Here is an 18,232-nt window from a genome sequence, read left to right as displayed (position 1 = left end):
GATGTTTGAGGTTCATGTTGTTGTCTCCTCATGATGTTTGAGGTTCCAACATATTGTATCTCCTCATGATGTTTGAGGTTCGAACATTGTCTCCCTCTATTGTCCACCCCTGACCCCCCGCCCTCCTGCCCCCTGATTGGCGGAGCCGGGGGGCTGCTGACGTCACGGCCCGGGCGCCCATTCATCAGCGGTCTGGGGCGTTGTTCTCCCGCATCTCGTTCCTCTCTTTCCAACTCCTCCGGAAAAAAATCGCCAGATTTCTCCTCTTTTGGCTCATTTTTCTCCGCAAACCTCCCGCTTGTCTGTGGTCAGCGCGCGGGTTCGAGCACGAGCTTCCGTGAGAGTCAGGGTCACTTCTGCGGGAGAAGCGAACGCGCGTGCGCTCTTTGTTCAGACCTCGTCGGGTTCCTTTGTTGGACCAGAAGAAGAAGCATGGGATCCCAGATCTCCAAGAGCGCCGGGACCGAGGCGGCGGCGGTGGACAAGCCGGTCGAGGCTGCAGCGGCGAAGACGAACGGACAGGTGAGACACACCTGGACTCACGTTGGTTCACTTTCGTGCGCGTTCAACGACAATGTGTTGCTCAATGGCGAGGTGCGTGTGGAGCTCACGCTCACCGGCGTCCAGCGAAAGTGTTTCCAAGAACGCGTGCCCCCTCTTTTCCTCTCGTCCTTCTCTGTTCCTCTCCTTCACCTCCTTCATCCCTTCTTTGTTGCTTCTTCTCGCGCTGCTGCTGTTTTAACACGTTTTCCATAAAATATTAAATCACTTTAGATAAATATAGAAACTATTTTATGTGTTTTTGTGCGTGACTTTCGTGCGGCTTAAGGTTTTAAGGTGAAAACCGCGTGTTTTTCTTTCCCCCGAAATCCGGCGTTTTTTTTGGGGTCTCCGGCTCATGGCCATCTTAGAAGCCACCACGCCTTTGTTGCCAGATTCAAGCAGATCCCTCGCGCCGGGGGTTAAAACCTCCGTTATTCGCTCGTGAATGGATGAAAACCTCAGAAGCGTTTTTTAATCTCAATGATTTTCTGCGGTTTTATCTTCTTCTCCGCGTTTATCGCGAAATAAATCGTTTTCCCCCAAAATTCTCCGGCCCCCTAGCGGCCCATCCGCGGTACTGCCGGCCCGGCCTACTAGAGTGTCGTCACTCTCCTAGTAACAGATGTTGCTGCGGCTCCTGGGCTCCTCATTGGCTCCCGTCGTCATGCTTGATGTTTGCTTCACGTCTCCAGGAGAACGGTCACGCCAAGACCAACGGAGACGCGTCCCCGGCGGCCGAGGAGGCCAACAAGGCCGAGGTCCAGGCCAACGGCAGCACCCCCACCGAGGAGGCCCCCAAAGAGAACGGCGAGAAGGTAGAGGAGGTCGAGGCCAACGGCGAGAAGGAGGTCGCCGCCGCCGCCAACGGCGAGGCCAAGGAGGAGGTCGCCGCGTCCACCAGCGAGGAGAAGCAGAAGAAGAAGCGCTTCTCCTTCAAGAAACCGTCCTTCAAGCTCAGCGGCTTCTCCTTCAAGAAGGCCAAGAAGGAGTCTGAGGAGGCGGCGGCCGAGGAGGAGGGCGAGAAGGTCGAGGGCGAGGCGGCGCCGGCGGGCGAGGAGGAGGCGAAGCCGGTCGAGGCCAGCGAGGAGGTCGCCAAGGAGGCTCCGGCCGAGGAGCCCAAGCCGGAGGAGGAGGTGAAGGAGGAGGAGGCGGCGGCGGGCGGAGAAGAGAAGGCGGCCGAGGCGGCGACACCCGCCGAGCCCGCGGCCAGTCCAGAGGTCGCCCCGGACGCCGCCGCCGCCGCCGAGTAGCCCTGCTGACCCCCGACCCCACCAGAAGGATTCGACTGAAGGAACGAGGACTTTGTCTAAAACCAGGGATTTGTTTTGTTTTTGTTTTGTTTACTATTTTTGCAACATCTCATGCGTGATGACGGCAGCGAGCGGCGCCGCCCCCCCTCCCTCGCCGCCGCCCCCCCCCTCGCCGCCGCGTCGAGCGAGAGTTTGTGAACGAGTGAGTGCGCGAGCGAATGGTTTTCTTTTCTACATGAACCACGACTGTGTTGATGACATATTTAATTGAAGTATTTGGATGTAGCAGCTCAAGCTGTGCTCGGACGCCGCCGCGTGGAGGCGGAGCCTCGTCCAGACGCCGCCGCACGGTTGTTTACAGGCTCGACACGACATTCCTGAAGTAGATGTTTAGAGGCGACCCAACGCCACCTTAGCTCCTCCCACTCGACAAGTCTCTAGTCCTGCACGTTGTATAGACTTTGATAATACGACTGGTTTTATGACATGACGTTTTTAACAGACATTGTAAATGAAGTTTTCTTGTTTTTTCACCATTTGTAAGATTGAATAAAATTGGGAGATGTTTTAAAGTGTCGATCAAGCTGTGATGACGGAAACAAAAACAAACCACTTCATGTGTAGTTCGGCGAGTTGTTGCATCTTTTTGTACATAACGACACGTAACTTTGACTACAAGTGTTGTTTACTTCCTGTGAGCACTGACCAGAATAAAAGTGTGAATTGGCAGATGTTGGGCTTTTTTTCTTGTTCGTCACACGCACCTCTCGACCTGCAGCTCCCTCGTGCGGCGGACGACGGAATGACTGCATCGACTTCTTTTCTCCCGCCAGTTGGACGCTCATATACTTTATATTTATTAAAACTAAACCTTGAACATTTTAATTTAAAATAACGAGAAATTGTAAACGAACCCTTTAAAAATATTATTCACAGCGAAAACTCGAACAACTTTCTTTTTTTAAACAATCTTTTAAGTCATTTTCTTAGGGGTTCAGACATAAATGAAGCTCATAACCTGTTTATGGTTAAAAAATATAAAGTAATTGTTTCTAAAAACGAGAATAACATTTTTCTATCGCCCCCTTTTTTTTTTTTTTTACCGTTTATGAGCAACTATAGTCTCGTATTAAAACATGAGTTTTTCTAGACTTGTGACGTGAATGATTTCTGTTTAGAGAGTTTATACTTGAAATAAAACTTTCATTTTTTTCAGTGAATCAATAACATTAGTCAATTAACATAAGTTATATTTGTAGAGCTTTTCCAGACCAGGGTCACAAAGCGCTTGAACAATCAAACCAATTCTCAATAAAAGATATACTTTAAAAGGTCGAGACGACACAGAGACAAACACAGTCTGTTCAAGAATCGGAGAAATGTGAGTTCTTCTACTAGAGCAGCCAGTGAAGAGTTTGAAGGAGAAATGTGAGTTCTTCTACTAGAGCAGCCAGTGAAGAGTTTGAAGGAGAAATGTGAGTTCTTCTACTAGAGCAGCCAGTGAAGAGTTTGAAGGAGAAATGTGAGTTCTTCTACTAGAGCGGCCAGTGAAGAGTTTGAAGGAGAAATGTGAGTTCTTCTACTAGAGCGGCTCAGAATTCTGGCTGCAGAGTTTAGTATGAACTGCAGGCGAGAAGATCCTTCTTGGACATGAAAATAAACTGTTACAATAGTGTAAACGACACAAACACATGGATTATAAGATCCAGATCATGTTGTGACAACAGTTTCCTAAAAAAGTGTTGTAATATAAAGATTAAATATAGAATATTTTATAGTTTTTCTAAAGATCTTAATGTACTTTCAACCTAAACGATTTGATTTAAAACTTGAATCTAACAGGAGGCAAAACATAAAATCAAAAGTTGAAATTATATTTTTTTAGTTCCTCAATCATCTCTTCACGACACAAACGAGCGTATGTTTGGTTTATTGCGGCATCAAAGTGATCGATGACGTCACGCAGCTAAAGAAACGGTTCTCACGGGAGATAATAAAGTTAATAAATGACATCAGGTGCAGAGTTTGTCTCGTAAACGCTGAGAACAAACAGGCGTGAGATTGTCTCTCGTTTGATTCAACACATGAGCTTGATAAGGTTTCATAACAATAAAAATAAAGTCTCACTATCATCTCGTGAAGCTGTTTTTATTGTAGTCTCGTTTCCTGGTGAGAGATTTAATCAAATTGTGTTTTTGGAGACACAAGTTTAATGTTTAATGTTCATCAAAACACACATTTGTTTGTGTTCCTGCTCGATAAATGTGTGTTTCATGCTCAACACCTCATAGTTCGTCTGATCCTCCAATATATGTTCAAAATAAAGTCTTTTAAAATGTATTATTGGATTCAACTGATGAAAAAGTTTTAAATGTTTATAGTAAAATAAATATATTTCAATGATATTTTTACTGAATCAGCAAAAAAAAAAGATATCTAAGGAGATGTAAGAGACAATATCTCTTTGCGCTTGAAGGATCTACTGACTCCTTCAAGAAACATGTGTGTTTGATGATCTACTGACTCCTTCAAGAAACATCTGTGTTTGATGATCTACTGACTCCTTCAAGAAACATCTGTGTTTGATGATCTACTGACTCCTTCAAGAAACATCTCTGTGTTTGATGATCTACTGACTCCTTCAAGAAACATCTGTATTTGATGATCTACTGACTCCTTCAAGAAACATCTGTGTTTGATGATCTACTGACTCCTTCAAGAAACATCTGTGTTTGATGATCTACTGACTCCTTCAAGAAACATCTGTGTTTGATGATCTACTGACTCCTTCAAGAAAAATCTGTGTTTGATGATCTACTGACTCCTTCAAGAAAAATCTGTGTTTGATGATCTACTGACTCCTTCAAGAAACATCTGTGTTTGATGATCTACTGACTCCTTCAAGAAACATCTCTGTGTTTGATGATCTACTGACTCCTTCAAGAAACATCTGTGTTTGATGATCTACTGACTCCTTCAAGAAACATCTGTGTTTGATGATCTACTGACTCCTTCAAGAAACATCTGTGTTTGATGATCTACTGACTCCTTCAAGAAACATCTGTGTTTGATGATCTACTGACTCCTTCAAGAAACATCTGTGTTTGATGATCTACTGACTCCTTCAAGAAACATCAGTGTTTGATGATCTACTGACTCCTTCAAGAAACATCTGTGTTTGATGATCTACTGACTCCTTCAAGAAACATCTGTGTTTGATGATCTACTGACTCCTTCAAGAAAAATCTGTGTTTGATGATCTACTGACTCCTTCAAGAAACATCTGTGTTTGATGATCTACTGACTCCTTCAAGAAACATCTGTGTTTGATGATCTACTGACTCCTTCAAGAAACATCTCTGTGTTTGATGATCTACTGACTCCTTCAAGAAACATCTGTGTTTGATGATCTACTGACTCCTTCAAGAAACATCTGTGTTTGATGATCTACTGACTCCTTCAAGAAACATCTGTGTTTGATGATCTACTGACTCCTTCAAGAAACATCTGTGTTTGATGATCTACTGACTCCTTCAAGAAACATCTGTGTTTGATGATCTACTGACTCCTTCAAGAAACATCTGTGTTTGATGATCTACTGACTCCTTCAAGAAACATCTGTGTTTGATGATCTACTGACTCCTTCAAGAAAAATCTGTGTTTGATGATCTACTGACTCCTTCAAGAAACATCTGTGTTTGATGATCTACTGACTCCTTCAAGAAACATCTGTGTTTGATGATCTACTGACTCCTTCAGGAAACATCTCTGTGTTTGATGATCTACTGACTCCTTCAAGAAACATCTGTGTTTGATGATCTACTGACTCCTTCAAGAAACATCTGTGTTTGATGATCTACTGACTCCTTCAAGAAACATCTGTGTTTGATGATCTACTGACTCCTTCAAGAAACATCTGTGTTTGATGATCTACTGACTCCTTCAAGAAACATCAGTGTTTGATGATCTACTGACTCCTTCAAGAAACATCTGTGTTTGATGATCTACTGACTCCTTCAAGAAACATCTGTGTTTGATGATCTACTGACTCCTTCAAGAAAAATCTGTGTTTGATGATCTACTGACTCCTTCAAGAAAAATCTGTGTTTGATGATCTACTGACTCCTTCAAGAAACATCTGTGTTTGATGATCTACTGACTCCTTCAAGAAACATCTCTGTGTTTGATGATCTACTGACTCCTTCAAGAAACATCTGTGTTTGATGATCTACTGACTCCTTCAAGAAACATCAGTGTTTGATGATCTACTGACTCCTTCAAGAAACATCTGTGTTTGATGATCTACTGACTCCTTCAAGAAACATCTGTGTTTGATGATCTACTGACTCCTTCAAGAAACATCTGTGTTTGATGATCTACTGACTCCTTCAAGAAACATCTGTGTTTGATGATCTACTGACTCCTTCAAGAAACATCTGTGTTTGATGATCTACTGACTCCTTCAAGAAACATGTGTGTTTGATGATCTACTGACTCCTTCAAGAAACATCTGTGTTTGATGATCTACTGACTCCTTCAAGAAACATCTGTGTTTGATGATCTACTGACTCCTTCAAGAAACATCTGTGTTTGATGATCTACTGACTCCTTCAAGAAACATCTGTGTTTGATGATCTACTGACTCCTTCAAGAAACATGTGTGTTTGATGATCTACTGACTCCTTCAAGAAACATCTGTGTTTGATGATCTACTGACTCCTTCAAGAAACATCTGTGTTTGATGATCTACTGACTCCTTCAAGAAACATCTGTGTTTGATGATCTACTGACTCCTTCAAGAAACATCTGTGTTTGATGATCTACTGACTCCTTCAAGAAACATCTGTGTTTGATGATCTACTGACTCCTTCAAGAAACATCTGTGTTTGATGATCTACTGACTCCTTCAAGAAACATCTGTGTTTGATGATCTACTGACTCCTTCAAGAAACATCTCTGTGTTTGATGATCTACTGACTCCTTCAAGAAACATCTGTGTTTGATGATCTACTGACTCCTTCAAGAAACATCTGTGTTTGATGATCTACTGACTCCTTCAAGAAACATCTCTGTGTTTGATGATCTACTGACTCCTTTAAGAAACATCTGTGTTTGATGATCTACTGACTCCTTCAAGAAACATCTGTGTTTGATGATCTACTGACTCCTTTAAGAAACATCTGTGTTTGATGATCTACTGACTCCTTCAAGAAACATCTGTGTTTGATGATCTACTGACTCCTTCAAGAAACATCTGTGTTTGATGATCTACTGACTCCTTCAAGAAACATCTGTGTTTGATGATCTACTGACTCCTTCAAGAAACATCTGTGTTTGATGATCTACTGACTCCTTCAAGAAACATCTGTGTTTGATGATCTACTGACTCCTTCAAGAAACATCTGTGTTTGATGATCTACTGACTCCTTCAAGAAACATCTGTGTTTGATGATCTACTGACTCCTTCAAGAAACATCTGTGTTTGATGATCTACTGACTCCTTCAAGAAACATCTGTGTTTGATGATCTACTGACTCCTTTAAGAAACATCTGTGTTTGATGATCTACTGACTCCTTCAAGAAACATCTGTGTTTGATGATCTACTGACTCCTTCAAGAAACATCTGTGTTTGATGATCTACTGACTCCTTCAAGAAACATGTGTGTTTGATGATCTACTGACTCCTTCAAGAAACATCTGTGTTTGATGATCTACTGACTCCTTCAAGAAACATCTGTGTTTGATGATCTACTGACTCCTTCAAGAAACATCTCTGTGTTTGATGATCTACTGACTCCTTCAAGAAACATCTGTGTTTGATGATCTACTGATTCCTTCAAGAAACATCTGTGTTTGATGATCTACTGATTCCTTCAAGAAACATCTGTGTTTGATGATCTACTGACTCCTTCAAGAAACATCTGTGTTTGATGATCTACTGACTCCTTCAAGAAACATCTGTGTTTGATGATCTACTGACTCCTTCAAGAAACATCTGTGTTTGATGATCTACTGACTCCTTCAAGAAACATCTGTGTTTGTTGATCTACTGACTCCTTCAAGAAACATCTGTGTTTGATGATCTACTGACTCCTTCAAGAAACATCTGTGTTTGATGATCTACTGACTCCTTCAAGAAACATCTGTGTTTGATGATCTACTGACTCCTTCAAGAAACATCTGTGTTTGATGATCTACTGACTCCTTCAAGAAACATCTGTGTTTGATGGAGTCTACTGACTCCTTCAAGAAACATCTTAAGACGTTTCTATTTGTTCAGGCTTTTCCTTGATTTTCTGGAACTCCTGTTGTGTTATCAGTTTTATCTTGACCTTAAAGTATATACTTTATTGAATATTGTTTTTGTAGTAGCACCTGATGACCACTTGGGTGTACTGTACTGTTGAGATGGTTGCAGGTGTGTGGGGAGATCGGGAGAGAATAAAAAGGAGTTTTTTTGGAATCCCTAATGGCTGTTAGCGGTGTTGTGTGTCTCCTTTAAAAACTAACGAGTTGATCAACAACATCGTACAGTGTTGATTGTTTAAGCGCTTTGTGACCCTGGTCTGGAAAGGCGCTATATAAATAAAAATGACTTACTTACTTACTTTATACAATATTGTTTCTGGCGCCCCCGCCTGTCAGAAAAGTGTCACTGCAACGCTGTGAAATATTAAACGCCAAACAGTGTTATTTGTTGTGTTGTTTTCAGTTTAGTGTGTCGTGATTGTTGAAAATGAGAGCAATTGTTACAGACAATATCAAAAATAAGATAAATTATGTCATATTATCAAATGTGATATTTTAGTAAATCATTATTTTCTAGTGGTTTTATTTAAAAGTAAGTAAGTAATTTGTATTTATAGAGAGCTTTTCCAGACCAGGGTCACAAAGCGCTTAAACAATCAAAATAATACTAAATAAAATAAATATTTAAAAGGTCAAGATAACACTGAGACAAACACAAGACTCTCAGAGAATCAAGGAAAAGCACGAATAAAAGTGTGTTAAAGCTCGGATCACATATCAAGAGTAACCTCAACACAACATTGTGACGACAACTCAATTACGACTCCTGGATCAACTCGACGATGGCGAGTCAACAGGACGTGTTTGGATAAACCCGACAGAGGCGTCGCAGGAGTGTCGTAGCACAGGGTGCTGGTGTTTCTCCACAGCCGCTGCTTTCAGACCCTGCACTTCCTCCGCTCCAACTTTAACCTTCGCTCCGGCCACCGCCAGACGGGCGTGTTTTACACATAATATTTCTATTCCTGTCGCGTCCGTCTCGGTCGGGGCGTTGAGGCATTCGTTGCTACTTTTGGTTCTGGACTTGGCGTCTCACGCTCGGTTCTTCACGGCTCATTTATTCGCACTTCAGACTCGTTCCTGCGTCCAGACGCGAGCGTGTCGTCCTCCGAAGGTAAACAGAGGATGATATTTTGGAGTGTGGCTTGCGGGAGGAAGTCTTCCTGTCCTGTCTCACCCTCCCACAGTCGTCACCTCTCATGGTCGCCGGTCGTCGGCCTCCACCAGCTTCCTGTCTGCCACCCCGGGCCTCTCGACCAAACCACCATCTTTGCTTTTGCATCCTAAAGTCTTGTTGATCAACCAAGAAATGGGTTCGGATGTAAATGTACACAGTATATCAACGACATCTCCTCGACATCTTTCAGAGACACTATCTTGTCCAACACTTTTATGCCTTTAACCACTTTAAACATCGCCACAAATGAAACTCCATATGTTTGTGGTATGTTTTATAATAACTGTTTTTTTGATTGTTTCTAATTTCTACTATTTAAAGTTCAATATGTCCAACAGGCTTTTAATGACGTCTGTTTAACAAGAACTGGAGTTTTTTTTCTAATGCTATTGAATGGGCCAGTGTGAGAAATCTCCCATGATTCCTTGCACATTTGCAGGAAGAGAAACCAAAAAACACAGAATAGTCCAGAACATGAAGGATGAAAGAAACTGTTTCACAACTGATAGTGGATGTTTTACTGTTGTTTGTATCTTGAAGTACCTTTTTTTTGACAAAGGACAACCAGGACAACATTGTACCTGAAGATCCTGGTATCGTTTCATGAAGCTGGTCAACCCTGGATATGTTTACCCCCCATCAAGACTAGCACTCAAACCTCCTGACAATCCAGACTTAGCTAAAGACCCCTCTTTCCAAACCAAGAGCTAATTCAAGGTGGGAATTGAACCAGAGACCTTCAAGACAGAGGCACCAAGAAAGTGTCTTCAGGGGGAAAAAAAAAACGACTCCAAAGTCCGAAGTATCAGTTTAGACATCATTTATTAAGTCATGTTCAGGGACATTACATTTGTGTTTGCATGACAGTATGTTGGTCGTTGGACAGTCAATTTGACTGCTACACCTTCACAATATTCAAGTCACATACGAGGACGACACTTCCGACGTGTTGCACAGAAAGCATTGGAGTTCTTTGAGTCAAGGCCACCCAAACCAAAAAAAACAATGATGTACAAAACAAAACAGACAAACATAAAATGAAGGATCACCAGTTGAAGAAAAGAAAAGAAAGTCAAAACAGATGTAACGCCTCAGGTTCACATGTTGTCTGTTTCAAAAAAGCTCACTGGTCAAATCGTGAAGTCCCCGTCCCTGATCACCTGTTTGCATAAATTAGATTCCCTTCTTCTCAGCACCTGGTTCTTGTAAGATTCAAGTCAAGATGCTGCTATTTCTCAAAGAAGAGAACTGCCTGCGGATTGACTTCTAGGGAAAAAGAGCAGGGAGTTTTATTCCGGTATCAAAATAGTCGGCAAATTTATTGGGTTGGTTTATTTGGAAACTAAGGAGTCAACGTATCACGTTGAAGCGATGAGGAACCCAGAGAAGGAGCAGTGGACATTCTCCGCGGCGAAGACGCCATTAGCTTCCTCATCGGGGATCTGGACGTAGACTGTGTCGTGCTCGTCGAGCAGGAGGACGGCGCTGCCGGACATCTGGTCCAGGAAGCCCTTGTTGTACTCGTCGTAGGTGAACATGACGGGCTGGCCGTTCTTGTACAGAGCCACCAGAGCGTGAGCGCCGTTCACGTGGATGCTGTAGGAGAAGTAATAGACTCCTGGAATCTGGCAGGTAAAGATGCCGGACTCGGGGTCATAGTGGTTCTCAGCGTTGTACACGATCTGATCGAACCGGATGGGAGTGCCAGAAGCAGGGTAAGGAGTGGCCAGAGAGGCGGTAAAGGCAGACATGGGGGACTTGACCATGACCTCACCCATTCCCATACCTTTCTCAAAGACAACCTCACCAGGAGGACCAGGGGGACCAGGAGGACCTTCTGGACCTTCTGATCCATCAGCACCGTTATCACCTGGAAGGCCAGGGGGACCTTGGGGGCCAGGAATACCTTTAGCGGCCAGACCAGCAGGGCCAGGAGCTCCAGTAAGACCTGGATGTCCTTTAAGACCAGGAGTACCTGAGGGGCCTTGAGGACCAGCTGGTCCTCTTTGTCCTGAAGCACCATCAGCACCTGTGCCACCGGTCTCACCAGCACGACCTGGGTGACCTTTAGGTCCAGCAGGGCCTGGAATTCCTGGAGCCCCTGGGGTGCCTGGGGCACCCATGTGGCCTTTGTCACCAGTTGCTCCAGTGGCTCCTCTGGCTCCAGCGGGACCTGCAGCACCTGGGTAACCCTGTTTACCTTGGAATCCCTGTGCTCCCTGATCACCCTTGTTTCCCTTTGATCCCTGGGGTCCTGATGGACCAGAGTCACCCTTAGAGCCAACGGCACCAGGCTCTCCGGGGAAACCTCTTGATCCCTGAGGTCCAGCTGGACCAGTGGAGCCAGTGGAGCCAGTGGCACCAGTGTATCCTGTAGGACCCTGCTCTCCCTTAGAACCTGTTGCTCCTGTGCTACCAGTTGCTCCCCTCTCACCCTTCTCTCCGTTTGCACCAGGTTTTCCATATCCGGGAACTCCTGGGGCTCCAGTGGCACCAGCTGGACCCTGGTGGCCTTTAGGACCAGCTGATCCTGGCATACCTGGGGCACCGTTCTCACCTGGCTTTCCTGAAGTACCTACACCAGGGGCACCAGTATGTCCTTTGGGTCCCTGTGGTCCCATTGCACCAGGTGCACCATCTCTACCTGGAGAACCTGACTTTCCTGCCTCACCTGGCGCACCTGTTCTACCTGGCTTTCCAACTCCAGCCTCACCCTGTGGACCTTGTGGTCCCTCTGCTCCATCTGATCCAGTCTCACCCTGTGGTCCGGGAGATCCCACCCCTCTATCTCCCTTAGCACCTGGGATGCCTGGAATACCTGGATGTCCTTTCAGACCAGACTCTCCCCTTGGTCCCATTGCACCAGGAAGGCCAGAAGGTCCAGGTTTGCCTGTAGCAGAGAGTCCAGCAGGTCCAGGGCTTCCAGAAGATCCAGGAGCTCCTCTTGGTCCTTGAGATCCAGGTGCTCCAGAGTCTCCCTTCTCGCCGGGTTGTCCATGAGCACCGGGTTTTCCAGGACCTCCTGGGGAACCGGGTTTTCCAGCAATGGAGCGTCCAGGTGCTCCTGGAGGACCGGCAGGTCCTTCAGGTCCAGTTTCACCTGATGCACTCTCACCGGGGGGACCAGGGGGGCCAGCGGGACCCTCTGGGCCAGGCTCACCTTGAGGACCAGGCTCTCCTGCCACCACTGTGAAGAAGCAAAGAACCTTCAGTGTCATCACAACAAACAAGAGCCTCAAAGTTGAGCTTCTGCTTCAACTGATCACTTGAGGTTAAAACCTTCAAGAAGATTCAGAGACAATTAACCAAACTTTTAGAACTAGTTTAAGTACAGATCACACAACTATACTTGTGTGTGTGTGTGTTTGTTTGTGTCGGAGAGAGAGTGTGTGTGTGTGTCTGTGAGTGTGCGTGAGTATGTGTGTGTGTTTGTGTGTGGGAGAGAGTGTGTGTGTTTGTGTGTGTGAGAGAGAGTGTGTTTGTGTGTGTGGGAGAGAGTGTGTGTGTTTGTGTGTGTGGGAGAGAGTGTGTGTGTGTTTTTGTGTGGGAGAGAGTGTGTGTGTTTGTGTGTGAGAGAGTGTGTTTGCGTTTTTGTGTGAGAGAGTGTGTGTGTTTGTGTGTGTGGGAGAGAGTGTGTGTGTTTGTGTGTGTGGGAGAGAGTGTGTTTGTGTTTTTGTGTGGGAGAGAGTGTGTGTGTTTGTGTGTGTGGGAGAGAGTGTGTGTGTTTGTGTGTGTGGGAGAGAGTGTGTGTGTTTGTGTGTGTGAGAGAGAGTGTGTTTGTGTTTTTGTGTGTGTGTTTGTGTGTGTGGGAGAGAGTGTGTGTGTTTGTGTGTGTGAGAGAGAGTGTGTGTGTTTGTGTGTGTGAGAGAGAGTGTGTTTGTGTTTTTGTGTGGGAGAGAGTGTGTGTGTCTGTGTGTGTGAGAGAGTGTGTGTGTGTGTCTGTGTGTGTGAGAGAGAGAGTGTGTGTGTGTGTCTCTAACTTCAAATCAGACTTATTTAATAATAGTTTTCTTCATTAAAAGTTCTAAATATGTCTTTATGATGCAGCAGATAATTCTTTAATGAAACTCTTTGTTGTTGTTTCACAGCCGCAGCAGGTCTGAGGTCGAGTCATGTTTGAGCTGAAGGAGCAGGAGTTGTGTTTTAACTGCAGCCTTGATGTGGTGGTTTGTGTCGAGGCAAGAACGAGCTCATGAGCTGCATCTGCTGCAACACATGTTTCTACTTCAGCCTCGCCGGCACACCCTGGCCGACCGCACTGTTGGGCGACTGGACCCTAATTGTCAGTGTCACACTCAAAATAATTCACTAACAGCTACTTTCCAAAATAAATCGCTGCGAGTTTGCAGGTTTGATTTCCAGTCCTGCCAAATTACAAGCATGTTTGAGAGCCGCACGGACTTCTGTACCTTCGACATGAACATCTAAAGTTCAGGAGGTTTTCAAGCAGAAAGTAACAAATAACTGAGATAGTTTTCACTGTTCTTACCATTTTTCTTACCATCTATATTTTAATCTGAAGTACAGAACATTTTAAAGCTAATTTAACAGCTGATAACTTTATTATTTTTCGTGTTTCTTACCCTTGACAAGGAAATCTAAAGTAAAGAACATTTTAAAGCTAATTTAACAGCTGATAACTTTATTATTGTTCGTGTTTCTTACCCTAGACATGGAAATCTACAGTACGGAAGATTTTAAGATAAATTGACAGCTGATAACTTTATTATTTTTTGTGTTTCTTACCCTAGACAAGGAAATCTAAAGTAAAGAACATTTTAAAGCTAATTTAGCAGCTGATAACTTTATTATTTTTCGTGTTTCTTACCCTAGACATGGAAATCTAAAGTAAAGAACATTTTAAAGCTAATTTAACAGCTGATTACTTTATTATTTTTCGTGTTTCTTACCCTAGACATGGAAATCTACAGTACGGAAGATTTTAAGATAAATTGACAGTTGAAAACTTTATTATTTTCGTGTTTCTTACCCTAGACATGGAAATCTAAAGCAAAGAACATTTTAAAGCTAATTTAACAGCTGATAACTTTATTATTTTCGTGTTTCTTACCCTAGACATGGAAATCTACAGTACGGAAGATTTTCAAGCTAATTTAACAGCTAATAACTTCAATATTTTTCATTTTTATTATCCTCAACATGAATATCTGAAGCACAGAAGACCGACAAGCTAATTTAACAGCTAATAACTGTAGTATTTTTCGTGTTTCTTACCATTTTCTCATTCCCTTGACATGAATATCATGAAGTACAGAATATAAGTTACACTAACTGATAAAAAACTCTTTCATTTTTTTATGGACATAAATCTCTCAAGTACAGAATATTTTGAAAGCTACATAAACAGCTAAAACTTTTTTTTTTTAACCCTCTACATGAATTTATGAAGTACAAAAAAAAGTATTGTCAAGGTAACATAACTGCGAGTAATATTTGTATTTTTTTATTTAATTTTTTATCAAAAGTAAAGAAACTACAAATTTAAAGCAAATTTAACAGATTATATTTTATTATATATTTCTTCCACTAAACTCATCGCTGAACTAGTTTTATAATAACTGACGCATTCAATTATATTTATATTAACGCATAATAGAAGCGACGCTAGAAACGAGAACCAATAGCTAACGAGCTTTTAACGCGCACGTGCATCTATCAACACATGTGATTGGCCCACTGTGCCCAAGGGCTGCAGCCAATCAGAACCCGGGAAAGCTGCAGCCGCCCTTTCAAAGTAAAAGCCTCCCTGAGCGTCCAGACATGTTCCACCAACAAGAGGTAAAAACTGAACTTTTTAAACACTTTTATCGAGTTTTCGAGCGTGGTTTCTTACCCTGGCTCTTCACAGAGTAGGGCTGGTACTGCGGGGCGGCCTTCACCACCTTCTTCACCACGTATCCCTTTCCATGAGCGGCCGCCAGCGCCACCATGAGGAGGAGGATGCTCGCCACACGAATGTCCATCTTCCAACCTGCTGCTGAGAAGAAAGAAGTCTCATCAGGTACCTGGACACACTCTTGAAACTACTCCTTCTCTATCAGAAACATTGTTTTAAAACCTTTAAAACAATGTTTCTAAATGAACATATAAAGTCAACTCACCAGCAAGAACAGAAACTATCTCCTCAGCACCAGTCTAGTCCCGATGCTCCTGTATATCCCAATAGTCGGAGCACAAGTGTGGATATGCTGCTCTCCAGGGCGAGCGCCAGCGTATTTATACCATATCTGGCCCCGGCATCATTAAAAAAAAAGGGCCCCCACCAACAAGGCCCTCCTCCAGCAGAGGCTGTAATTAGAGGCGGGCGAGTGGCATCAGGAGCCTCCGTGTCTTCAGCATCTCAGACACATGATTATCACGCTTTTGTTTTCGGCCCGAACAAGAGTCATGTTTGGTGAAAGTGAAGGATTCGCATCCCTGTGTTTTTGACGTTTGACGCTGAAAATACTGGGAAAGAATCATCTTAAAAAAGTTTATTTTAAACTTCTTACAGTTTCTGTTTGAGGTTCATTTGTATTTGTTTAATTTTGTAGGTTTAAATAGTTCCATTTCTTTAGATAAATAGATAAAAACTTTATTGATGCCTCTGGAGGTCTTGTTTACGTGTCTGAAGTGAAATAATTCATCTTCTTCTTTAGGAAAAAGAAGTTGGAATCAGAAAAGTTTGTCGTTTCATTAGAGAATATAAGAATGAAATACGTATAAAAAGAGACACAAAGATTTATTATCTCAAGGTTTCCTGCGTCTGTTTTTATCCTCCGGGTCTAAATTGGCACCAAACCCAGACTCGTCCTCAAAGGTCCACGACTGAAGCTCGACCACCTGAGCTCCTGCCAACACAAACTCAGCTGCGACTCGTTTCTCTGCAGGTATTTCTGTGTAATTGACCCTTTTTTAAAATAATCTCATTTCTTAAATTGATTCAATCGCCGGGTTCTTGTATTTATAGAACGTTACATTTTCTGCTCTCGTTTATTTTCGGGGCCGACGGTTTATAGAAGCGAAGTCGGTTGTTTTTGCACGTGTTTCAAAAAACAGCTAATAAAGCTAAAATTGGAGCGACTGGAAAAGACATTTGGACTTTGGAAGATGAATTGGCTGCAGTTGAGAGGATCAGACGCTAGATGGCAGGTTTTACTGTTGCAGCCACAGAGACCTGTGTGTGTGTGTGTGTGTGTGTTTGGTGTGTGTGTGTGTGGAGGGGGGGCAGGGGGGGCTCTTGTGGTCACTCGTTATTTTTGGTCCCCGCAGAGAATATCCATCATCAGAGGCTGATTCCTACAATTAGAGGCGCTGATGTAGTCTTTCCTCCATCAGTGTCGTCCTCCACCTTTGCTCTGCTTACGCCGACATTCTCCGGCTGTAATTTCTCCATTTGCAGCAGCCGCATCGGAAACATACACCCAAATAATCACATGTCTTGGCGAGTGGCGAGGAGCCTGGGCGATGCTCTGTCTCCAGCACCCCCCCCCCTCCGGGGTCGTCGTACCTGCAGCCGGGGCCACAGGTCGTAGGTCGAGTTCTCAAAAGTATATCATTAAAGATTCAACGACATCTTGTCGTCAATTAAAACCAAATGATCGGCAATCTTCCAAAGTGCTATCCTCCCATCTGGGCACTCTTGTCAGAGTCTAGCCCTGCTCCTCCTTCCACATAAAATAAAGCGACTCCAACCCGAGGCAACGACCTGTGAAGGAAGTTCACCTGAAGATCTTCACACCTTTGCTTCATGTTGAGGTTCTTGCGTCACGTTGGCCTTCAAAATAAAACAAGAAAACAAACGTCTTATTGATTCATTCTCTCCTCCTTCATCCCTTGTTCTTCCATCTGTTCTTCCATCCGACGGGATGTTTTAATCCGTGTTGTAATGAGAGAAACTCAAGGTTTAAACATCAACACAAGTGTTTAAGGGATAAAAACACAACAGATCTGCATCAATTATGAGTTTGAGAATCTTAACCATGTTAAAGAAAAACTACAAGAAATTGTTGAAATAAAACAGAATTAAATTTTCATGAAAAATGAAATTTATGCATTTTTGCATTTTTTTGACGCAGAAACCTCAAGAGAACCGTCGAAAACATTGTGTGTGATCCTTGTACTACATTAGAATTAAACGTAGATGAGAAGCAGAAACAAACCAATGATGGACCTTTTGTAACTTAAGTAAACGCACACATTTGTTAGTTTTACCGTCTTTATGTACTTAGACTTCCTGTTGTTGTCGTTGCACAGAACAGAAAAGTCAGAAAAGTGGTTAAAGCACAGAATCATTTGAGGCTGTAATGTATGTTTTATTCATCAGTAAGAAACCAAAGTAAAATGTTTACAAAAAAACTAATACACACACAAAACTCAGACTTGTGTCGTGACAGTGTGCGACCAAATAAACAACAAAATACAAAAGAAAAGTATAATAAATATATTTTCAAGTCAGAATAGATCGAGAATTGAGATAAATGTTGTCGTGTGTAAGTTAGTTAAGGAGTCGATCGACTAATGTTTGTTGAGACTCTTGACACAAACACACAAAGAGTGTGTGTTTATAATGACAATGAAGACTCTTCAGACTGAAACAGTGAATCTGGAGAAACTGTTTAGAAGTTACATCACGCGACGAAAAACACTAATAACTAGTAATAACTATAATAACTACCAGAAAGTGTAGGATGTACAGCAAGAGTTTAAATGATGTCACATAAAGTACTTTTGTCTTCGTATAATCCTGAAAATGAAGTGATTTAAAACCATTGTACTCGTCTGAACTGCAGTTTTACACAAGGATTTATACTTTTGTTTTAATATTTGGATGATAAATCGAGAAAAACATACAGTAGAAGTCAAAAGTTTGGACTCATTCCTGTCTCGATCAAAGTTTTGATGATGATGTTCATTTGTTAAAGTATTGACGGTCACTTGATTCGCATAAAT

General features: G+C 42.9%; 2 protein-coding genes across 3 annotated transcripts; one reads left to right on the top strand and one right to left on the bottom strand.

The window, feature by feature from the left end:
• Positions 1-204: 204 nt before the first annotated feature.
• On the top strand, positions 205-2,522 carry marcksb (myristoylated alanine-rich protein kinase C substrate b). Its single transcript, XM_087779763.1, has 2 exons — positions 205-522; positions 1,236-2,522. Exons 1-2 carry the CDS (start codon positions 433-435, stop codon positions 1,791-1,793), a joined length of 648 nt encoding a protein of 215 aa, XP_087635889.1. The 5' UTR covers positions 205-432; the 3' UTR covers positions 1,794-2,522.
• Positions 2,523-10,085: 7,563 nt separating this feature from the next.
• Positions 10,086-15,508, bottom strand: col10a1a (collagen, type X, alpha 1a). Of its 2 annotated transcripts, none has more exons than XM_087780070.1 (3): positions 15,403-15,508; positions 15,135-15,275; positions 10,086-12,467 (listed from the first exon to the last, which is right to left on the bottom strand). In XM_087780070.1, the coding sequence occupies exons 2-3, from the start codon at positions 15,262-15,264 to the stop codon at positions 10,639-10,641; spliced, it is 1,959 nt and encodes a 652-aa protein (XP_087636196.1). In that variant the 5' UTR covers positions 15,265-15,275; positions 15,403-15,508; the 3' UTR covers positions 10,086-10,638. The 2 variants fall into 2 exon arrangements, with proteins under 2 accessions (XP_087636196.1, XP_087636195.1); XM_087780069.1 differs by having other exon boundaries at positions 15,135-15,278; positions 15,403-15,488.
• Positions 15,509-18,232: the final 2,724 nt, after the last annotated feature.

This window comes from Callionymus lyra, chromosome 18 (assembly GCF_982586985.1).
Source record: "Callionymus lyra chromosome 18, fCalLyr1.hap1.1, whole genome shotgun sequence".
Taxonomy (NCBI): Eukaryota; Metazoa; Chordata; class Actinopteri; order Syngnathiformes; family Callionymidae; genus Callionymus; species Callionymus lyra.
The sequence above is the reverse complement of the archived record's forward strand: the minus strand, read 5'-3'. Positions and strand labels throughout refer to the sequence as shown.